General features: G+C 34.1%; 1 protein-coding gene across 3 annotated transcripts in view; it reads right to left on the bottom strand.

Annotated features, from left to right (window-relative positions):
* Positions 1-1,046: 1,046 nt before the first annotated feature.
* Positions 1,047-25,622, bottom strand: part of LOC128997974 (rab11 family-interacting protein 1) — a 34,563-nt gene continuing 9,987 nt past the window's right edge. Inside the window, exons 3-12 of one of the 3 annotated variants that reach the window (XM_054423849.1) lie at positions 24,720-24,825; positions 23,731-23,868; positions 22,106-22,272; positions 16,637-16,705; positions 13,004-13,030; positions 11,095-11,282; positions 9,714-9,921; positions 9,239-9,430; positions 6,727-6,896; positions 1,047-5,026 (exon numbers count right to left, since the gene is read on the bottom strand). In XM_054423849.1, coding sequence (XP_054279824.1) covers positions 4,856-5,026; positions 6,727-6,896; positions 9,239-9,430; positions 9,714-9,921; positions 11,095-11,282; positions 13,004-13,030; positions 16,637-16,705; positions 22,106-22,272; positions 23,731-23,868; positions 24,720-24,825 — 1,436 coding nt within the window. In that variant the 3' untranslated portion in view covers positions 1,047-4,855. The remainder of the gene's footprint in view (positions 5,027-6,726; positions 6,897-9,238; positions 9,431-9,713; positions 9,922-11,094; positions 11,283-13,003; positions 13,031-16,636; positions 16,706-22,105; positions 22,273-23,730; positions 23,869-24,719; positions 24,826-25,622) is intronic. The other 2 variants (XM_054423851.1, XM_054423850.1) reach the window with 2 other exon arrangements.

The raw sequence follows: 25,622 nt of genomic DNA, 5'->3' as shown, positions 1-25,622 counted from the left end.
TGAGTTGAGCTTAAGTAGCCTATGACAGTGCCTTATTCAAAATAACATACTTTTGTACTTCACCAGCCCAACAAAGAAGGTAATCCCCAGTAAAGAGATGGAGTAAAGCTACGCGCGCACTACGGCGGCACGGCACGGACGGGCGGTACGGCACGGACGGCATTTTTAAGAGGGGGTGCGCGCACTAGGGCGGCACGGCACGGACGGACGGGACGGGACATCCGCACATCCGCAATTTAGGACAGTTGACAGTCTGCGAGCTAAAATTTGTGAGTAAAGATGGATGTAGATAAAGTGGTGATAGTAGGTTTAATTTTAGCAGAGGAAGAGGTGACAAGAAGGTGCAAGCAAAGATTTTAGATACACCACATAAACAGGAAAAGACTAAGTTTTGGAGAGTTCCACACCTTGTTTCCTGATCTTGTAGAAGGATTATGTGTAAAACTTACCTGATTGTTTCATAATAGATCATATTTCTGCCCATATACTGTCACGCCGGACGTTATTAAAATATTCCGGATGTCGCATGTTGTACAGTTTGGGGTTTTTCTCAACGAGAAAAATCAACTTACTAACATCTATGTTTACAACACACGAAAACACTGCTACTTTGACAGAGATCAGTTGAGAATGGCGGATGTCCCGTGCCGCCCGCCCGGTCGGAGTGCAGTACTCCCGGTCGGTACGGGCGGTACGGGCGTCACGGCAGCTCGGAAATGTCCTGGAGTTCTGTCTCCCGGACTTTTTAACAAACGGCGGAAGCTGCCGAACGTCCGTTGCCGGCCGTACCGCCGTAGTGGGCGCACTCATATGACATTCAATGTTATTAACTTTTAAAAATTGCCGTGCCGCCCGCCCGTCCGTGCCGTGCCGCCGTAGTGCGCGCGCAGCTTAAAGTTGTCGTCACTGTAATGCACTTGATTTCTTTTTGTATAGTTTCTACAAAATAAAAGTTTACATTTTCGTACATGCAAAAAAGGATTTTTTAAGTGAAAAAAAGCGCCAATAAAAGGTAGTTTTTTAAAGGCAGAAAACAAAGTCAATGATATTGATAATATAGGATTTTATTTGATTCCAACAATATAATCTTGGGCTTTAACATTTAATTTCCATATTGCAAACATACGACAGCCACCGGCATCTCCTGAAGACCTGGATGATATTCATCAGATAGAATAATTCCACCATTTAGATACAGAAAGTTAGAGGTATGGATTCAAAAATAAACTAATTATCTACCATAAAAAACAAACTCTACATTATTCTAATAATAAATAAATAGTCAGTTTACACTTCTAAAACATATTATTTACAAAAGCTTGATGGCCACTTGTAGATAATTTAACTAAGATGTGAAAAGTTATGAAATAAACTATACTTCGATAATTAGCTATGTACACACTCGTGTTTTCAATTTCAACTGACCTTTCAACGTGCTTCTCAACCTTTCAATTCAACAAGGGGCAAGCCATTTGGTGTTTGGTAGAAAAAGTGAAAGTGACGAAGGATTTAAGAACAGCATATTTAAAATAAACTTAGGAAATACAGACAAGCTTAAAACATCATTTTGAAAGACTTGCAATGATAATAAGATGTTTAAAAACTTTACGAGAATGATGAGTAGTTTTGATACTCTAGAAATGGCCAGACCACAGATTAAGACATCTGATGGCCACTTTAGCCAATCAATCTCAGCCAAGGTCAGATTACCCATAACTTTGAGATTATTTCCAACTGTAGGTTTGCTAAACAGTATATTATCATATAAATAAAATATACAATAAGATATTCTTTAGAATGCCTTAACATCGCCAAAAATAAGTTAGGCAAACAAATTGTTGGTCTTGAATCTAGGTCTTACCATGCTACCCATGGTAATAGCTTCATCCCTATTGGGGCAATTCTCTAAAAACCACTTAAGATGGTAAGTTGGAAGGAACACTAAAATCCACGGATGGTGGGTTGGCCTGCGAATCAACCACCTGGCAATGTGATTTGGGCATGCCATTTCGTATGCATTAGGACTACTTGCATCATGTCACGCACCAAACAGCATGCGTCTAGAGTCAGCAAAAATACACGAATGAACACATAGCTTTTAGGATGCAATACATTTAACTTAGCCATCTTAAAAATGTTTTTACATTTTGCAATGAGATTACATTAATTTTAAAAATTGTTTATACGAGTGTAACGAACACAACTGCTTTTGGCAAAGTACCACATCAAGTGAAGAGAATTTATAGACTGTCGCTGTTGGCAACAAATTTGTTGTACTCTAACATAACGGACAGAAATGAGGCAAAAATACCTATCCATAAACAACAATAATAAACGTAATTACATAAACATAACAATCGGTTATTATAACAGGTTATATTTTTTACTACGTAAACAGTTGGAGTGATAGAAAATCGCAACTTTTTAACATCAGGTAAGCTGGGACCTTTTATAGCAAGGATTACCTTATAATTAATAATACATTAAAAAACATTAAAAACCTGAAATAAATATGAAATTGGCTTTTTATTTCTTGAAAATAACATAAACATTACGCAAAATTAACATGCAATAAGGTAAACAGAAGCAGATATTTAATAGAATGTTGGAAAAGGTTATATTGAAATGCTAGAATGATTGAACACAATAAAAACCTCCACACTGGACAGCTATATAGTTTATCTAAAAACTAGTAACTGAAACAAAGACAATGAAAGTCAAAAAGTATTTATTAAAAAAATTGTATTCGAGTATGAAAGGAAGATAATTTGGGAACATCTTGTATAATTTGACTATACTCTAAACTTATCACACATATTGCTTTGGAATTATTTGCTTTAGCTTTTTTACATACACTTTTATATTTACACAGTTGAAATTAACAAAATACTTTGTATATAAATTTTTTTAAATTTTATCATAGCCTAGTAAACAATTTAATACCTTAACCTATTCATCATATATAAACATTGGACGAACCGTGTTTAACTTTGTAACATGTATAACAGATTTAATTGGTTAAAACCGTATAACAAATATTAGTAAGATAAAACTTTAACGACAACAAAACAACGAGTTGGAGACCATATTCGAAATTAAAATTAGAAAACAGGTAAGACTAAAGACATCTGAAAATGGAAGATATTTATAACACTTTGAGAGTTAAGTATAGCACAAGATATTCAGCAGCTCACTGCACTATTAGGCCGGCATTGAACAATTGGAATTAAATAAGCACAAATCTTAAACCGATTTAATGAAATTCCTCTTACATTTGCAAAGGGTCATTATAATTTTAAAATAGATTATATGATCTCCAACTTTACAAAGCACCTTGGTGATATGGACGGAACTTTATGTACATAGTTAAGACACCTTAGGACGAGTAATAAGGATATTCATGCATCTGGTATGTCAAACATTCTAAAATTATCTTAAATAAAAACATATGTTTGGCTAATTTGCTTTGAGTTAAATCTACAATAAAGCAGAGAATTAAAGAGTTAGCAAAATATTCTATTTGGTTGTAAAATTGAAATGAGCATAATACAAGTCATCTTGAGGAAGTTGTTTGTATGACTCTTCATAATAGTTAGTTCACGAGAAACAATGGAAGAATAACTACCCAATAAACGAAAATAATTTTAAAATTTGTGTGAATCAAAAAATTAAACATCATAGGGGAAAAGTGCACAATACAAAGATAAATATCCAAAAATTAAATAGTTTTTATTAAAAATTCTAATTTTAGATAAAAAAGAAAAACCCAAATTTACAGACAAAAAGTCGCAGATAGACCAACGTTTGGTTTATCTAACAGATTCCTAACATAATTCAACTCTATATAATACACTCTTGATGATAAAACACAAATGGGAATATTAAGGATAACTTAATCGTTGCGTACTGCATGACCGGAGCCATAAAGTATGCGTATTAAAAGAAAAAATAGCAGATACTGCATAAAGGGTTTAAACCTAAAAACTAACCTCAAACATAGAAAGCAAAAAGCTTGTTAGGCTTGTTACGCTAGAAAAAGTCAAAAGTAAAATTGCTTATCAAGAAAGGAACGTAAATGTATCCATGCAAAGTAATGCACAAGATTGTAGTTTAAAAAACCAGCAAATTTGAGTTAATGGTTTGAAAAGTTATGTATACTACAGTGTGTAGTATGCAATTTCTCTCACATTCACAGAAATATTAGAGAACGACCTTCACATTCAAAACAAACGTCCTTAAGCCAGACTTACAATGCTCAACAAACAATCTCGTTCAAGACCACTAAGAAATGTAAATTCTGTTATGAACATCATATATTTACTTTATTTCAAAATTTTATAACCCAGTTTTTTAGACAACTATTCACTGTTGTATATATAATAATAATTTGTTGTAAATAAAGAATTTTCTCTCTCTCTCACTGTACGGGATTGTTTTACTCTGGTGGCTGGCTTGTTTATAGAATGTGATGGACTATCGAGATTTTAGCGCAAATTTTTGTAAAGATAAAATAAATAACAATTACTCACTTCTGACAATTCTAGGAATTCCACCCCACAGATGTTCCTACGTGTGTTTCTCATCAATCTTACATTAGGAGAGAACGTTTTTCCACAGATAAAGTAGATTATATATAAAAAAACGACAGTAAAAGCTAAAAAATATATAAGTCATTTTAAAAATAGGCTACATTTTTACCAAAAGATATTACTCTAAAAAAAATCAAGCTATCTTAAACAAATCCATAACAAATATTGAAAAGTTAAAAGTTCATGGCTTTGTTTTAGCATTCATTATCTTGATTTGAAGTACACTGTCAACATGATACAAATCTGAAGTGTTTTAATTTGAATAGCTACATGCACTGAGCCTGAGTTTTACAATTCATGTACGGGTTTTGGAGAATGCGAGGGGATGTCTCCATGACTCTTAAAAGCAGCTGATCCAAGTAATCCTCAAGATCTCTTTGTTGTTGATTCATTTTTGAAACTTTGTTCTGCAAGTCCATGATCGTCTCTATCAAATCCTAAAAACAAAAGTTGACATTTGTACTTCCATATAACATACAATGTTAAAACAAATGATTTATTCATCCTTCAACATAGACAGGTCCTTTGAGAGCGACTTTACAGCATTGTTGTGGGCTATACAGATTGTTACACATTGATTTTGGATACTGCAAGTAGATTTTACCTTTGAGCAAGTCTGTTTTGATGGGCGTATCATTTTTGGGTTTTTAAAATGTGTTGATTCAGCCTTATTCTTCTTTTGAGGTAAATCTTTCAGTGTGCGGTTTACTGTTTGGATTGGCCTATAACCCCTGGGAAAATACTAGTTTATACACCAATAATTGCTCTCTTTAGAAAATAGTGTTAACCAAATACAGTAAACTCCCTCTTATCTGGACATCGGTTTAACCGGACTACACTCAGCGGAAATGACATCTCTTTAACAGTACAATTTTTACCAGAACATCGGTTTAACCGGACTAGATCGGTAGGAAGTGGGCGGTGCTAAAATTACTGTTCTCGTGGGAAAAGATTTGAGACCAGTGATCACATGTCTAAATACAATGCTCTCCTAAAATTAAGTCAAGTTTTTAAGGATGTCGGTTTAACTGGAAAAACTGTTATCCGGACTGGCCTCGGTCCCGAGGACTCCGGATAAGAGGGAGTCTACTGTACAATGACAGGGTGGCCAAAGAACTCCAGGAAAAAAATACAGCCACTTTCCTCAGTTTTCCCTGCAGCAAGACCTGGCTGTGATCCCAGGATTCTTTGGGTTCCCGATATTTTCGGGTTGTGTCGGGCCAACAGTGATCCTCCTATGATGATTCGCTCCATGGAGCTTATATTGGAAGATGTCTTGCTCGGATGAGACAGAGTGGGTCTGAGGGTTTGGTACAGGCTGATAATGACTATCGGGTTAAATTCAAGACAGATTGAGTCGAGCCAAGCAAAGCCTGTATTTTCGTGACTGCAGAAAGCGTTTAAGGAAATGCACGATCAAAAATTTACAATATTGCGAATAAGGGAGACAACGATCTCCCCATTACCACGGAAGATGTACACGAATTCGCCGTAACCTTGTTCATGATTTCACAATGATCGTGGAAGATGTTCTTGATTATACCGTGACCGCAAAAGATGTTTCGATTATTGCCATGACTGTGGAAGGTGTTTATAATTTTGCTGTGACTTTGGATGACGTTCTCAATTTTACCACAACTGCAGATGATATTCATGATTTGGCCATGATTGCAGACTAAAATTAGGTTATCCTGGTGAAATTTCAGAATTTCTGGTTTCCCAGGATTCCCAGTCTTAGGCCACCCTAGGATGATCTATTATTTGTAAAACATTACTTGTCCCATGAAAGAGTAACCAAAGAGAAAATTACACAGTACATAATTTACCTCGAAAAAGAAAACAAATTTATTGCCATCAATGCCATCTAAACTTACCAGACATAACAAATAAGCTTCAGATTAAACAGGGGAATATGGGTTTAATGAAAGGAAATAATAGCCCAAAGTAGGTCTATCTAGATACTGCATCAAGAATTACATCATTTGGTCTCGCCAAGCAATCTACGTGTTACTTTGGTTGCTAAACATACTCATGATCACTTTCTACCTGATACTTTTTTTCAGGTACCCACACATTGACAGGTAATTACAGCTGATCACAAAATAAGCAGAACAGATGTATCTTTGGTAAAAATTACCTCTCGAGACTTCCCATCGAACTTCTTGAGTATCTCCGGGTTGAGGCGGCTGAGTGGAGTGCGCGGAGCACTAAAGCTGTCAGTCTCTCCTCCTATGATGATTCGCTCCATGGAGCTTTTACTGGAAGATGTCTTGCTCGGATGAGATAGAGTAGGACTCTTTTTGAAGTCTAAAAACAAAAACAGGCTAGATTTTTAAAATTGATCAAAATGAGTTTGTTGTATTATTTAACTTTAACATAAACCAAAATAACAAATCACTGTGATCTTAATATTTTTCCTCCAAAAACTATAGTACAATCAACATATTTTTAAAATAGACACTTCAAGGTAATTTCTGACTCAGCTTAATGTTTCATCAAATCCAATTTAAAAGAGTAATACTTTCATACTTTTTTATGGTTTAAAATTAATCCTCAACAACATCTTAGACTACAAGAGGAAAGCATGATAATGATAGCATGCAAAGTGTTTATAACAATCCTAGATCAAGCAAGTAATAACCTAACATAAAGCATACTTTTTAACTTAGCGTATATGGTGCAAGAAAATGAATGCGTGCTGAAAATGAAAATAAATTAACATAAACTCTTTTCCTGACTTTTTGAGTCACAGGAATCACCCTCCCATAAACAGTAGTCTGAAATATTAGGTACATTAAGGTGGTAAGATTCCAAATTTTATTTCTGATTCATATTATCATACTTCGCCAGGCTCTCATAAGGAGGAAAGGATGCTGACAGATGACAAACTCAAGGCCCCACAGGTTGTCCCAGACGTCATCGGTGCTCAGGGTAGGATTCCGCTACCCCTTTACCTCACTTAGTTTTGCGGAGTCCAAAAAGTAGGGACATATTTCAAATCAGAACGGGCAACCTGTGTTAAAGTAGCACATGCCCAATTTATAAAGTACTTGAGGCCTGATTTGTCTGAATGCTTTTCAACATGGAAATATCAATGGACCCACAAAACAATGGGCGGCATGAGCACTGAATGTATTAATGAATTTGAATTATACTCTAGTATACATCAATACTGACATAAAAAGTATCTAATCAACTACCTAGTCCATCCTTTTCTTCAAAAACTGACAAAAAAAAAAGCTGCAGTAGGTTGTAACACTGTTTATCTGTTGCTAGTCAACTTCATATACTATTGTAAAATATAAAACTTGTAGTACGTATGTTTCAAGTTTATTGCACAGTGTGCAGTTGTCAACTGGAAATTTCTCTCCTATTCCAGGGTGAATTTAAAATCCGCTTCACTCTTTGCCAGTACCAGATGACAAACAATTGCTTACAAATGCATTCTTTTGATTAGTTGTTGGTTTAAAGTTGGTCAGATTACCAACCATAACAAAAACATCAAAACGTATTCTACAAATACCCGACAAAAACAAAACATACATAAATACTGTCATTGACTGATCCATAAGGATGACAAATCTATAAGGCTAAGGAATTGGCAAATTTTATCAAGATATCACTTTATCTGACGCTTCGCCTCAAGGCCAAATTTAAGATTTTCAAAATTTAAATGAAGCTTTTTTTTAGTAGAGAGTGCCAAAATATGTTAATAAATTAATTTAATTGAGTAAAAGTCAAATTTTGCAGTGAAGGTCAGTTGGTGACAATTTGAAAACTTTTCTATTAAACCTGTGAAGGCTTCTAGACTAAAAGGTCCAATTGAGGTATGTAGACCCAAAAAACATGGTCATATAACTCATTTTGTTACAATTTCAAGTTTCATTTAAAGTATAGTCCTAAAAGCTAAAAGAGTATGGAGGTTGGTCTAAAAAATAAATATCAGCACTTTCAAAAGACAGAAATGGAGAATAAAGTTCATCAACGTTTGGGTCAAAGTTCATCCAAAAATATATAGCTTATTGTTAAGTGAAGGTAAAATCAGACCATTCACTTAAAAATAATTAGTTAATATGATTTTTTTTTAACTTGCCTATAGATATTCATTACGTTGATGATTTATTATTATTTGAAAATTTTGTCTGTTATTTCTATAATTCCTGAAACCAACGGTAAAAAAAGTAGAAAAAAAATTGAAAGGGTTTAGTTTTTAATTTGATGTGAACAACATTTTCCTCCAAATACGAACTTTTAAAACAAGTTATATTGGGGATATAGTTGATACATTTTGAAGCTATGTCATGTAATTTTGGACAACATTTATGACTTAATTAATAAAAATCACTTATTTGTATAGTTATTCTAAGATGATTTTAAATTGAATAAAAATATTACAAAATAATAGGAATATAAATATCTCAAAATAAATTATCTAGAAACTTTGTAAGAGCCCGAAGTCCCTAACCAATACCTAAAAAAGAACATCAAACTTTTTAAAATGTTAGTGAAACATTAACATTCAGCAAGAACACCCAGAAATTGGAAGAAATTGTTAGTAGAGCATCAGGAACAGAGATGGAAGAATCACAAGTCAGCCGAAACTAAACTATGAGAAAAATAAGAGGACAAACTTAAAAACATTATCTTGCCTTGGCGAGAAAATTCTTCAGTAGGCGTGACTAGGCCTAACTCCTCAGTAGGTGTTGACAAAGTAGGGACTGTGGTGGGGGTAGAGGTTGCCGCAGGGGGAGGAGAGGAGAAGGAAGGCATTATGGGAAGGTTAGTGTTAAAGCTGTTCATTCTCCGCTGCAGTGTACTTGGCGGTTCAACATTCATGGCGTCTGGATAAACAGTTTTGTCTTAGTCATAATACAAACTATGTAACAACCTATATCTAATCCGTGAAAAAAATTATAAAATTTACCAACCACATTGTTGGATTTATGTTATCCAATTACATTTGTTTAAATACGTGACTTGAGACTTGCAATTTTTATCTCAAGTCAAGTTTAGCTTTAACTTTTACAAAATATAAATCTCAAAATTACTACCCCTGTATTTTTAGGAACCAATACATTCAATGAAGTCTTAACCAGTTTGAGTGGAGGATAGCTAAATAATTACCTTTCCCATATTTCCCATATAGTTTCTGTTCCCATTCGTCCATCACAGGTTCGGGCGGAGGTACAATAGTCCGTGGAGGTTTGGCGGGGGGAGTGTTTTCTGAGCGTCGCAATATCTCTCCTCCAGCTAGGTTCTCCAAAGACCCACTCTTGGGAGTAGAATTTGCTTCTAGTGAGTAACCTGACCCTTTGTGTGACAAGTCATCCAACTGTAAAAGTTAATTATTTACAAAAAAGCGACCAATTAGTAATATAAATTTGAAAAGTTATCAGCAAGTCAATTTGCGGCCCAATTGGTAAACAAACTCCTAACAAAGATGTGAGAAAGGATAGGATAAGCAGGCTTACCTTAAAAAATGTAGGTATCCCACTTCATTCACTACAGAACACAGAAGAAAACACAAACAAACAAAATAAACACTGGATATTTCGAGGCCACTGGCCCCTTTCTCAACATGGAGAGTCACATTAGATATTAAGAGTCTTTTAAAGACTCTTAATATCTAATGTGACTCTCCATGTTGAGAAAGGGGCCAGTGGCCTCGAAATATCCAGTGTTTATTTTGTTTGTTTGTGTTTTCTTCTGTGTTCTGTAGTGAATGAAGTGGGATACCTACATTTTTTAAGGTAAGCCTGCTTATCCTATCCTTTCTCACACCTATTCTCAGGCCTTAGCCCTTTCTCTCCAAACCTAAACTCCTAACAAAGATACCATAGGTTTAAATCTTAAAATCATCACTAACATTTATCAGGATGGATCATTCTTGTTATGTGCTGGCTAACCACATCCTTTCCTTGACATGATCCATACACGGTTGATTTGTTCATTATAGTAGCAGAGATCAGTGTGGTTTCAAGATAAATGTATTAATAGGATCTCTATCACATTAAGGTGATTCCTTAGGCTCGATACGTTATTATGTTGGTGTGTTTATCCACAAATATTAAATAGGCCTATGTGTGAGTTATTTTCTGGGGAAAAATTGCTAACTTTACAACAAATTATCTGGAAAAATCACTTATAAATAACATAGAAAATTTGTCTTTGTATTTTGGGTGATATCTGGTTTTTATAGCAACACAACTTTCATTATTCCCAAAAAAAAATTATTAAATATGCAAAACAAGAAGCAAGATATTTATAAACATCATAAAAAATAAAAATAAACGAGCTAGGCTCATAAGTTGGATTTTGGGCCTGCAGCGGCCAGACGAGTAACGCTCGTAAGTCGGCGACAATGGGTTAAATTGCTGTGTGAATAAAACTATAGAAAAACATCATACAATTTGTACTTGTTGGAGAAGTCATTTTAATGGTACAACAGTGAATCTAAACCAACACAAACTTGACATTTTAGTTATTATTGTTGAGAGAAACTTACCGTGAAGCCGTCTTCACTCTCTCCTTCACTGATGACCCCAGGATCCGCATCCCCAGCCCTCTGAAGGGAGGGTTTGATATCTCCGCTGAGTCCTACGCCACCTCGCGACAGTTTGTTCACCTCATGCAAACTCCCTGTTTCTGGGAAATCTTTCTCTTTGCTTTTGCTTTTGCCACTGATTTTGTTACCTAGAATAAATCAAATGAATTAATGATCACAAGTAAATTAAATTTAAAAAGAAATAAGACAACCCAATAAACCATCCCCAAATTCATCAGTCTGGCACTAGAATCAGAGAACACCAACATCATCAACAATATCAAGCCATATTATTGATTGTAATTAAGATATTCTCACCCCCTTCAACAGTACAACCAAAATTAAAACATATGTCAAGATGACAAACTTTAACTACCCTGAGGTTTCACATAATAGGGTGGACAGATGAGTTTGAATTAGTATTTTATTTAAAGTTTACAAGATGCAGCCTAATTCTGTACAGTAGTTTCAGACTTGTTATTTGTTCATTAAAAAAATAGTAATAGGCTAGTATAAAACAGTAATTTCATTTTGTTTTTGTTTTATCAAAAAAAAGTATTGATTTTGTGTAAATAATGTGTTAAATTGTGTATTCTATTTTATATTTATAATTATGTATGCAGTTTAAGTGTTAGAAAGGGCCATGTGGCCCTAACTTTGCCTGTTAAAATATAGGATTTTAATTTTTAATTTTTTTCCATTTTAAAGTACTGTTTAGACTCACAACTATAGATATTTCTGATTTAATCTTCACCTTGAATCATACTATGGAAAAATTTGAATCGGCAATCTTAGAAACATTATTTTATTGCCGTTTCTTGTTGGATGAAGGATTGGCTGAAAAACGTTTGTGGTTGATGTTTGTAAAATTCAATGTTCTAAACTAGGGATGGACGAGATTGGATTTTTAGTTCGAGATGAGACGAGAAGGGATTTTTTATTTCTCATAAAATGTCGAGACGAGATCGAGACGGGATTTCCCTTCTCATATATAACGAGAAATGCACGTTCGACATTTTAACCTGATTTTGTAACATTTTAAAATATCTTCTGATTTATGACAGACTGGTTATATTAAATACAAAAATAATAACAATAGAAAACAATATTTGAAATCTTTTATTTTAAAAAATTAATAAAAAACATCAGTATAAGAAAAACAAATATTAATTAAGTCTAACCTATTAAAAATAACTCTTCCGCAAAGGAAACAACATGGAGATATCAGTTAGGATACAGTTCAACTTTGAAAAATACCAAATTTATCAGTCTCAAATATCAGTCTTACTAGTTAAGTATCAAGTAACAATTTTTCAGTCTTGTGTTATTTTTAGAATACTTTTGGAGTGACTTATTTTGGCTATGTTTACATTAGTAAAACATTTCTCACACTGCTTACACTAACAAAACTTCTCATAATTTGCTATGTCAAAACAAAAAATTATAAAACAATTAAGGCAATATTTACATGTAAGGAATTAATAATTAAATAAAAAAGCCTTCGCAGAGGAAACGCAACATCAAAGCGCTCCTGTATTGCGGGTATTGCATTTACTTTCTGCAGGCGTTATTTTTCCTCGTCTCGAAAAAATCTAGACCAAAATAGAATCTCGTCTTGTGGAAGAGATTTAAAATTTCTTGAAAATTTCCTGAAATTTCGAGACCTGTCCATCCCTATTCCAAACCCAAGTGGAGAAATATGTCGTCCACCATTATTGTTAAAAGCAATATTAAAATACATCAATGATACATTGTAAATCTACAACAGTTAGTTTCAATCCTCATATTTCCTGAACCCATTTTAATGTAGATTTATAAAACTACGATAACTTTATCAATTGTAACAAATAAGTCAGAGATAAATACTTACTGAGCATTCCAGCATCAAATGATTGACCTATCCAAATGCAGCACGGAAAAAACGTACACTATTTTAGTGTGACTGTTTAAGAACTAAATATTGATGTAAATACTGTCAATTATTTATGTAGCTATTGGGGTAAAAACCTTACTGGTCCGATGTTTGATATTCATTATTTCATACTTTGTACTTTATTAGTATATGTATGAATGTTTGTTTTTTTCACAGGTTGTTTGTTGATAAAAAAACAAAGAAGAAGCAAGTAACAAATATTTTACCAGATCATAATTTTTTAAGTCAGAAAAACTTATGGCGTATGTTTTCAAAGGTAAGAGGGAAGCAATCAAAATAATGATTTCCTCCTATCTTTCTAGTGGATGTATATTGAATATAAAAAAATCAACAGTGTTGGGGAAGCTACTTTTAAAATGTAGCTAGCTACAACTACTGCTACATTTCCAAAAAAGTAGCTTAGCTACAGCTACAGCTACAGTTCCGAAAAAGTAGCTAGCTACAACTACAGCTACAATGAAATGTAGCTACAGCTACAATTTTAGCTACTTTCCCAAAGACGTTACTTTTTATTCCACGCACATTAGGTAAATGTAAAATTAATTGCAACAACATTTTTATTGAACAAACATTTAAACAAGAAATGTCAGTATTGTATCTAACATTACTTGGAAAACGAATTATTCCTAGATTTTATTTAATTTGTTGGCATTATAAACCTAACATTACGACAACAGCATCAAATAGTTGGGTGTCCCATCATATTTAGTACTTATTTTTAAATATTGCATTCCCCAAAGCAGAACAACGAGCGACGCTGCGACATTGTCGCGGACACGAAACGCCGAGAAACGCGGGCCTGCGGACACATTTACGGAGTCATAACGACGATCGCGCCGTGGCCGCGATTATTGGACCGACGATCGCACCGTGACCGCGAGTCATAACGACGATCGGGCTGTGACCGCTGAGTCATACCGACAGTCACGCCGTGACCGCGGAGTCATAACGACGATCGCGCCGTGACCACGAGTCATACCGACGATCACGCCGTGACCGCGGAGTCCTACCGACGATCGCGCCGTGACCGCAGAGTCCTACCGACGATCGCGTCGTGACCGCGGAGTCATACTGACGATCATGCCGTGATGGCGGAGTCATGCTGACGATCGAGCCGTGACCGCGAGTCATACCGACGATCGCGCCGTGACCGCGAGTCATGACGACGATCGCACCGTGACCGTGGAGTCATACCGACGATAACCCCGTGACCGCGGAGTCATACCGACGATCGCGCCGTGACCGCAGAGTCCTACCGACGATCGCGCCGTGACCGCGGAGTCATACTGACGATCATGCCGTGATGGCGGAGTCATGCTGACGATCGAGCCGTGACCGCGAGTCATACCGACGATCGCGCCGTGACCGCGAGTCATGACGACGATCGCACCGTGACCGTGGAGTCATACCGACGATAACCCCGTGACCGCGGAGTCATACCGACGATCGCGCCGTGACCGTGGAGTCATACCGACGATCGCGCCGTGACCGTGGAGTCATACCGACGATAACCCCGTGACCGCGGAGTCATACCGACGATCACGCCGTGACCGCGAGTCATGACGACGATCGCGCCGTGACCGTGAGTTCTACAGACGATCACCCCGTGACCCGCGAGTCACAAGTTTCTATAGGTACCTGTAAATTGTTACCCATTTTTTGGTTTTTATAGATCAGTGCCACAAATGGTAAAAATTGATTTCGTATGTCTTTTTTGGTAACGGCAATACAGTACTTTTTTTATGCACAGAAAAAAATCCTGTCCCATCCCGTCCCGAAAATCGGGAAGAAAATAAAAATCCCGTCCCGTCCCGTCCCGAACTAAAATTTCAATCCCGTCCATCCCTAGTGTGTTTATATAAAGAAACTATAGTACGTTTAAAGTTTTACTTCTGAAGACCTTGTTAACACTTGTTAAGGTATGTGTATATATATACGTATTTAAAAAAAAGTAAATTTAAATAACCTGATTATGCCTACCCCTTAATAGTTTTTTAGTTTTTTGTTTTAAAAGTAGGCTATACAAGTTATTGAAATTTACTTATTTTATTTAACTATATTACTAGTAGCCCTAAAGAGTGAATATATATATATATATACCGGTATATAAGTCATTATTTAGCTTTTTAGTTTTAGCGCTTGCGGACACATTTTGAGGTTTTCACAGGCCGTTGCAGACACGTAGGAACCATTCTGCTTTGGGGATTGCATTATTTTTAAGCATCTTATAAGTAAATTTCATTAAGTTTAAGGACATACAACCAAACTATATTTTAAAAGCTCATTTTATTTCTTTAATATAGATGTCTTATATCAACAATTAAGACCACTTAAACTGTAAAACAATTATTTATAAATACTTTTTTGTGTTACAGAGCCTAGCCTATTCAAATTGGAGTTTATTGCCTTTCTTTACTTTTAATGTTAAAAACGACATTGCTATAACTTTTAACCATAGTCATAAGTTACTTGTTCTATGAATAACACTTTTCAATGTCAAGAAATCGTCCTTTATTGTCATTATGCATAGGGCAAATTGAGCTTCAGAAAACAGTATTCAGCAACTTATCCTGAAATCGGCTTTTAATTTAAACATGTTGAAATTTATAAAGTAAAAATAACATGTAGGCCTATTTGGCTATGTAACAAGTTGGCTATAGTAGCTTTGTTCTTGTAAGGACTAAACAGATATATTCCTAATAATTGAACTTGGTATTCGTCGTAAACCATAGCATAGCCTAGGAATAGTCCAATACAAGAGCTGTTAGCAGGAGCAAACTATGCTATTTTTTTATGTAAGTTTCATGTTACATGGAGATTTTTTCGTTACAATTATCATGTAGTCTAGGCATATCTTAAATCTCATCAGGTAATTTCCTCTTTGTTAATTTAGTAAACCTTTGAAAAAACTTTGTAATCTAACCAAGGAGGGCTTGTGACGATGAACCACAATCAACAGCTGAAGCAAAGGTTGATAGACCAGCTTTCTCATTATTTTAAGGTTTAGAGTTGGTTTCCATTAAAACCCTAGTTAAAACACTATCAATATAACAAAGAAACTACATTGATTACTAGTTTCCCTGTCAATCACTTGCAAGCATTCAATAGCTTGTCTTGTCACTGGTAACGTTTAAACATCGTCTGCATCTAGCGATTTTATTTTATCTGACAGTAATCATAGAGTAGTGGAAATGAGAGCTAAAAATGTGGATAACACTCATTTAATGGCCTCCATGGCCACACAACGTTGTAATAGGGAATGAAACGGCTGCAACCAGCTGTATGAAGCCAATAAAGTAGGCCTAATTGTTTTGAAAATCTCAGTTTGAAAGATGTTGTTTCACGTAAGGTTGAGGTTATGGTAAAAATCACTATCTCAAACAATGTTAATGTAGCGAGAAAAGTAGCTAAAATTCCGCTACAACTACTTTAAAAATGTAGCTAGCTACAGCTAAAGCTACAAAATCTTAAAAGTAGCGACGCTACAGCTAACGCTACAAAAAATGTAGCGCGCTACTGTAGCGTCGCTACTTGTAGCGCGCTACTTCCCAACACTGGAAATCGACTTACCAAATGATTTAGCAAATTTCTTCAGCCCCTTTCTCTTGTCTAAACTGCTGATACTGATCAAACTTCCTCCTGAAAAATGTATATTCATAATAGTAGAGAATATTAAAATTAAAAGTTGTTCAATATTAAATTAGATGTTCACGTTTGGGCATTATTAATTTTATGATCCACACTGCTAATATTGTGTATTAATAGTATTACTTAGTATAGTGCTACTCCTTTGTTACTTTTAGTCAGTAAGTAACTAGTGACTACCTCAATTTGTGATCAAATATTGATTCTAGTGTTAACTCGTAGAAATTATTCATTTTAAGAAAAATTCCTAATAAAACATCAAATACATATATGAACTCAAATACAATATGGGAAAAATTCAATATGGAAATAATATTTTGAATAAGATTTTGAAAAGAACAGCAAGCCAACCAATAATAGTTTAAATTCAAACACTTCATATAATCTTATAACACTAAATTTTACCACAGTTTACTAGGTAGATAAAAATTTTAGTTAAACCTAAATGATGTTTACCTTTAAGACAAACTACTCTTTTTATATTTCTAGTTAAAAGATAAGATTTTCTAAGTGATTTGATCCTAAACTTTCCCTCCATAGTGACACAGACTGCACTGACAAACAAACACTGGCTTATATTTGGTGCTATCTGATGAATGAATAGCTATCAAAGCATTAATGAGAGTTATGGCAGTTTGTATGACAAAAATAGCATTTTTCGCTAGTTGGAATTCCCAATGTTTTAATGCACTTTTTTACTCCAATAGAAAAATAGTGTTGACCATTTATTCTTTAATACTGCATAACAAGTTTAGAATCTCATTATTATTATCAAGACAAATTAATTTCATGAATAAAATTGTGACGCAAAATTCTAGGGAGGGAATAAACTGGTATTCACCTAAGTCAGGCTAGGCCTACCCCTAGAACCGGCCACACTAAAATTTCTTCCCCGGAGTGCTCAGAAGGACCCGAGAAAAATCCAGGGGTCGATACGAAGTTGTCACGGCTTTGACTGGTCAATTTATTTAAATTTAATCGGAGGCTCAGAGCTCTAGAAGTGCTTGGGAAATCCTGCAGACGCCCGTAGTTGAAGTTATATCATCCCAGCCTTCGTTAAAGTGTTATGGTAAATTTTGCCTAACTTTTGGATTGACTCTGTAGGACCGACGAGTATTCTATCTTAGCCAATTTGATAAAACTACTCGTATTAAACTTTAAACTGTTTGGCTAAAACGTTTGTAAATAATATAATATTGAATATATTTAAGGTAAAAACACAATTCCTACGGAGTCGCCGGGGCCTAATTGATACAATTGAACGGATAATTTAACGTGAGACTGTTTAAAATTAATTTAATACAAATTTCCGTAGCTGATCGTTCAACTCAGCTTACTCCCAGACTTGATTCTTTCACTCGCCAAAGACGGGGTTTAGAACTCGGTCGACAAGTCTCGGGATATTTAAACGTCGAATTAACTCATAACGACAACGAACCAATTAACAACAACAACGAACAATTAACTTATAACGAATTAACGATTAACGGTAATTACTCGGAGAAATCATATCTTTAAACCTAATAGGTTTAAATCAAACCAAACGATAACCACCGCTAGTCACTGTCAGGCAGGAACTGGCGGGTCTAAACTAAAGACGGTGAATTCGTAGTGACGAAATTTAGTTATTTAAAATCAAATTTTGTAACGAAAGTATGTGGATTAAAATGAAAATTTATCATAAAACAAGAACGTAAGATTGACTAATATATCTAACCTTCCGATTACCGGCATGTAGGTCGTAAATGTATCGTAAGCGCTTGAGAATATAAGACGTTGAAGTGAACTTTTCGAACGAATGTCTCGTCTTGGAAGTAAAATCCTTCATTTCAGTCCGCTCGAGGTTTACGCGCTAAAGCGGCGAACTTAGGTACTAATAGACAACAACTGATCGAAATTCACCTGTTGAGCCGGTCTAGTTGTCATCTGTTGTCGGTCAACAAACACCAATTCGAGTTAATGTCATGTTGTCATCGGCGTTAAATATTCGTAAAATCGGTCGGTTTAACTTTATTAGGTGAAATGGAGTGCTATTACTGAGAAATATATCGTGTGAGTGTGTGTATGTACTTCAATGTTATTAAAAGTAGGCCTACGTTCTTTGGCCATAGCTTGGGCTATGGCCAACACATAGGCCTAGGAGTAGTTTGTTGTGGATAAAAATCGGGTAAGTTATGGTGTTTGTTGAATAGCAATACGTTTTTAACCCTCACAAAATAACTGACAAGATATACAATATTTTGTTAAAATTGACTAGTGTTGTGTTCGTACGACATTGTCAAAGTCAGTACCAGTACCAGTTGCTGACCAAAATAGATTTTCGGTTCTCAACTAACCAAATAGTAAACAGTACTCATTATTTAAAAGAAAGTTGCAATCATATAGGCTACAGTTTTTCAGTTTTGACATGACATTCTTATGTTGTAAAAATATGTTGCCTATATACAAAGATTGTATAATTTTGTTCTGTATGGGTGTATTTGTGAATAAATCTTTAAACTATTATTGGGAGCAGGGAATCTCAAAAGTATGGGTTGGAAATATTCTGCAGATACTGGTTTTACTGTCAGGTAATATTTCCTGTTTTCATTTTAGAAGCAAATTCAAAACCAAGTTAAATGAAAACTTTGATTTAAATAATAGATCATATTGTTTAAAAGTACTGCAATTTGTATTGGTAAATTAAATTAACTATTATTACCAGAGTGTCCAGCTGACTGGGGAAAACTAGGAACTGTGACGGGAATTGTGAATTTTAATAATCAGACAAAGGCCTGAGAATGTGTGTTTATTTTGTATCGAGCTTCAAAAATTTTAACTTTTAATAATTATTGCAAAAACTTATGGGCAGTTCTCTTTTCAAGTCTCCATGTCATGTAAAAACCCATGATTGTGGAAAATGAAGAAGATTTCAATTCAATTGACAATGTTGAGGGGTATGTTCACATATTTCATCATACATTAAGAAAAAAGTACATTAGTATTTAAAACTTGCAGATATTATAAAATTACCGAAAACATACTAGCAAATAAAAATAAAATAGATAATGCATTAGGTGTATGCTCGGATCTCTAGAGGAGAGTAATGTGTTCGATCCCTGGCATGTTCACAACAATTTGCGTATTTAAAACAGATTTCACTTTTAGTTTTTGTGATTCTTATATACCATTGATGTAGACCCTTGCAAAAATATAATTATAGTAGCACGTGAACTATCCAAAGCCGGGCGGTCATACAAAAAATCTGTTAACCGAAAGGCCAATCAGGGATATTGCTACAATCGCAGGAGACAATGAAAACTAGGAAAAATACATGTAAAAGTGTATATAAATGTTATCAATATCAGTTTTAAATACCCCCGCCGCAGCAAACCTGCAGACTAAGCAAATTTCCATTTAATATAGCTGATTGGATTTTCAATGAAATCTATTTAAATAAAATTATGTTAAGCAAGTATCTAGGTATGCTGCTTCAGGGAGGGCAATGAAGTGTGTTTTTAGCAAAATATTAATAGCTTAGTATGAAATAAATAAATTTGCCAAGTTTGATCAAAATATATCCATAAACAAGCAAACTACAACAGTTAACTTATTCTCCATAAGGATAACATGAGAATTGTTACGGGAATTGAAACCTGTAGGAGTATTTAATATTTATCTATTTAGTATTTAATAATACTTACAATTATCAGAGTTTTTTTGAAAAATTTAATATTTTGGATGATAATCAGCATGGATTCCGGAATGGAAGATCAGTTGTGAGCGCAGCTGTTTCTTTTATCGAATCAGTCATTGAATCAGTAGACAAAGGACATTATACAATTGGCATATTTATGAACCTTTCTAAAGCGTTTGATAGTATAAAACATAGTAAATTACTAGAAAAACTTAAAATAATTGGAATATCAAAAAGAGCTCTTGTTTGGTTTTCTTCCTATTTGACAAATAGATCTCAATTCGTGGAAATTACCCATTTGACAAATCATAATAGAATTATCAAATCATCATCAACTTATCAACCAATTAAATTTGGGGTCCCACAAGGTTCAATTTTGGGGCCTTTGCTTTTTTTGTGTTACCTTAAGGGCATGGAAGATACTTTAACCTACAAGCAAAATTCTAAAATATGTCTTTGAGCTGATGATTCTAATTTGATTGTATCATCTAACTCTACAGAAGAAACTGAAATTCTTACATATGTAGAATTAGAGAATATTGGAAACTATTTCTATAATCATAACTTATTATTAAATTCACAAAAAACTAAATTTATAAATTTCAGAACAGCACAGAACAGAATTACAAAAGAGCCAACAATAACTTACAACTCAAATAACATTCAAAAGGAAAATCAAATCAATTTTCTGGGATTAACAATAGATGAAAATTTGAATTGGGATAAACACACACAGAAAGTTTTAACCAAAACTAACTCTGGAATGTTCGCATTATCAAAAATGTCCTTTTATTGTAATTTGAAAACCCTAAAAAGTATATATTTTGCACACATTCACTCCCATATTTCATTCGGTTTAGCATTATATGGGTCAACAAAAATATTAAATATGGATAGTATTCTGAAGCGACAAAAAGAAGCTATCAGAATTATGCTTAAGCTTAAACGAGATGATTCGGCAAAAGAACATTTTAAGAAATTATAAATTTTTACAGTTTATGGGCTATATATTTATGAAACAATTCTTATCGAAAAAAAAAATGAATCTGAGCAAGTAATAAATTCAGTGCATTCTTATAATTTTAGGAGGAGAAAGGAGTTTGTCCAGCCTCACAAATTAAAATTTTTTGAAAAAACCCCTCATATGCTGGTAATGATTTTCTAAAATTTGTCCCTGAATTCATAAAAAAAGAAACTCTAAATCTAAATTCATGAAAATTCTAAAGGAGCATTTAATAAATCTAGCATTATATTCTTTTGATGAATTTTCCACCTCCCATAAATAGAAATAGTATTTTTATTTTAAGTATTCTGACACTATTCACTGTACCACCAATGTACATGATTTACGAATAAAGATGTTTGAATATGAATATGAATATTTATCAAAATTATATTTATAGTGAAAAATATATATAATAGATTGTTGCCGACCTTTTTGGTATAGGTTGACACAATTAAGTGCAGAAAACAAACTCTCCAACAACATGCAACTTGTTGAACTTTGCAATACTGTTTGAATATTTCCCAGTTATGTAAAATCACCGTGGAAAATACTAAATATAGTGAACCAAGAAATTTTAAAATAAAATTAGGTGTAGATGCATAGGATCTTTTACAAAATATTATAAAAATTATTGAAAAATTTTACTTGTTCACAAAATATGCCAACTTTGAATTCAACTCTCAAAATTTAATGTGACAAAATTTGTACAAACCTAGAGCTGTAGATAACTGCCCTAATGATGATTTGTGTTTCTCTTTCTTGGAGAGATCAGCAAGACTTCCAGATTTGACGATGAAAGATATTTTGACTTCCAGTTCTCCTCGTTCTTTGCCTTCTTTATTTTTCTCTTTGCCGGGTTTCCCTTTCAATTTGTACCACCTGTAATGTAAAGTGTAGTTATTTAGCTAAACATAAATTAGAATACTCATGCACACTGAATGCATTGTAGTTTGTTCTATCTTGTAAATATTTATACAGCTTTGCTGAACCAATTTCTTTATTATCAAGATTCAACCTGTTGGTAACAAAATTTAAATGACAGATGTTGAAGACCTGAAAGTTCAAAAAATATGTCTAATAACTCTTGTAATAATATGTTAGCTCTCTGCAGTGGTGATAATACACCCGCTGCGGTATGACGCGTCAACTCACAAACATTTTTTTGGCGAAGGTTTTGGGACTGACTGAATCAGATTGAACTGGATCGAGATTGGAATAATTGTTTTCAGCAGATTCTAAGCTTTCTCCCGATGTCTGCTTCTAGACGCTTTTCATTTTCGTGCCGATCATATTGTAGCAGACAGATGACGTAAGTATTTGTTAACAACTTGGTTAACCTAACATCGATGTCTGATGTGTTTTATTAGGTTTATAATTGTTTTTTGTGATAAAAATAAACAGTAGTGATAAAGTGATATACGTGGTGCATAATAAGAAGATTTAAGTGATGTTGAAGGGCTTGTTGATGATCCTGGAGAAGTAGGTAGTGCCTCCATAATATTGATGTAAATTACCCTTCAGATTCCTAGCTTTTGTAAGGCTATGCATTCTTAGCAATCGCTAAATGTTTGAAATGTTTTTTTCTAAAAATTTTGAAAGAAGTGGCTATTTTAAAATATTTATAGGCCTATAAATTATAATGTCATTGAGCACAATCCTAAACTTTTATCCGTTTTTTTATAATTTGTAAGAAATGTTAACCCCAGAAAAATTGTCGAAAATTGTTTTTTTGTTATATTTTATATATACTATATTGAAGACCATGATTTTCCAAACAAAATGGTATATAAATTAGGATACTTTAGAGTGTTTTTAAGTTTCTAAGATACATTTTAATAAAACAATGCGATTGCACAGTAAATGGGCAAAAATTAAGACCTTTACTACAGAAACTTGGAGGGTTACAACTAATGCTGTTGACTGACAAGACGGTAATTACACATAAAAGATGGTAAGTGGTGATCGATTTCGATTGGACACTTCAATCATCATCGGACCCAATAGGCAAATGAAGTCTTGTGAGTCAATAGTATTATTGTAAATAAATTATTACACGTGTTATTAGACACCTTTTTTGTACTTTCAGGTAAATTTATAACACGAATGATGCTGATAAAGAAGTTAGACATTGAAGGGTAAAATAATATTCCATAATCAACCAATTACAATCTGACTGCTCGAGTTTAATTCTCCAATATAGTTGAATATTTACATTGTTATGTCAAAAACCTATCATTGCTTTAGTGAATTCGAAGAACAAACATACTTGGCAACTCTACATGTATTGTTAACCCACTCAAAGCTCCTACATAGCATAGAAGTTACAACTTGTCTTGCCTGTTTCGGGGTCTTTCGTAGACATCCATTTCAGCCAGTGGAACGCTGACACAGCCAAGGAACTCGTCGACTCCAAGAAAGCTGTGATGAAGAACTGTTAAGACAATTTCAGCGGTATTGCCTTGCTTAGGAATTTGCCTGTAAACATTCACATATTTGTAGCTTTGATAATTTGTATTTAACAATCATTTATTAGTGGTTGGATGGTACTTTTTTCCGTACCACTGGATTTGAGATTGACAAAATTCCATTGCAGTTACCTAAGACACAAAAATTGTATTTAGACTAGTACGATATATTTGGTTAGGCACAGATACATGTTTAAATATGAGGCTCTAAAATCTGAATTTTAAACTTCATTATATTTCAATGTTAGGCTATACTTTTTTGATGAATAAAGTATTTTTGGGTCCATGTCAAGATATATGTGTCATTATTTGACTTCCATAATCTACCTAGGTATTCACAAACGGGGTTTAACTTATAGATTCCTGCGCTGCACATTGAAATACATTGATAATCTCACATGAAAAAACCCGCGTCGTGTAAAAATCTCCTCTAACCATGTCATCTCTATTCTGTAGTTTTCTATTGAACACTCAAATATTTTCTTATTTGTTTTACTAATATAGAGGCCTATCGTTAGTACAGTATTCTCAAAGTATTTTTAAACATGTTCTTCAGCTCTCAGGGGAGGAGGCATTGCTTTCATTACCACCTCCCCCAAAAGGGAGTCAAACTGTTGGGAATAATCCATGATATAAATCAGCTGATATTATGCTTAACTACTTTGAAATTCTAAATAAATTTGAATATTGTACAAGGAATTAAAAAACATCAGTTTTATGAAACCCTGATTTCCTATCTACTTTAACCAAATGTGGTATGTCAAGAATGCTGATGTCAAAGTATCCAAATCTCTAGAGATGGATAATCTAACACACCAATCCCATATGAGTGATATGACACTAAACACATAAACAACTTACAATTCACACTTTTCATGCCATTCCACATTCTCTGTAGCTTTCTCTTTGATAGAAGTTTGGTATTTGTCCTTTCCAAGTCCAATTGTGACAAAGGCATCATTGGTTCCTGCAAAAACACATTTGATGACATACTGTTTATGATAACATCTAGTGTTTTATGTGAGGACAAGTGAAGCGTGTTGGAGGGATACAATCAGAGTTATCTGCAAGTCTTAAATAATTTTGGCTTAAGTAAATCAATCAAAAGAGTTTTTCATCACTAGGATAGGGTCTCGAGTGATTCTTTACAACTGAGAGATTAAAAATTAGTGAGAGCTGAAAAGACACAGTTGGCTAGTACAATTAACTAAGTTTTTATCATACACACCATTATTTAAGCCAACACATACAACTCCTCTAAAAAGACAACAAGAATTTGAAGCACAAATTAGGCCTACAATTTTGTTTACCTCTCAATTAGTTTGAATTCGTTTGTTGTAGAAGGGTTGATATAAATGGTAGTAAAAAAGAAAATCCACCCTTGTTATGAACAGAGATAAATTTGAATAATTATATAATATTTTTTAATCACAACTATTACCTTCATCAAAACCAGCAAACCAAGTTTACTAGTGGAAAAACAGTTTACTAGTGGAAAAATTACATGGTATTTTCCATCTTATAAGACAATAAAAAGTTTTTTTTTTAATATCTTAGATATTAATGAGTTTTCAGATACAGTATTTAATGTTTAGGTCTCTTAGCTAAAAACAAAAACCATCGATAAAATTTTTGCTGTTCAAACTATCCTGACATATAGAAACAAAAATGAAACTGATATTTTATCACTAGAAGCCAGCGCCACGATACAGCGATGATGCTGATGATAACTGGTTTCCTGTTAATTAAAATGGATTCTGAATA

Source organism: Macrosteles quadrilineatus, unplaced genomic scaffold, assembly GCF_028750875.1.
Source record: "Macrosteles quadrilineatus isolate MER2022 unplaced genomic scaffold, UCM_ALF_1.0 Scaffold_7__1_contigs__length_78375512, whole genome shotgun sequence".
Classification (NCBI taxonomy): domain Eukaryota; kingdom Metazoa; phylum Arthropoda; class Insecta; order Hemiptera; family Cicadellidae; genus Macrosteles; species Macrosteles quadrilineatus.
This window is presented reverse-complemented; position numbering and strand designations above follow the sequence as displayed.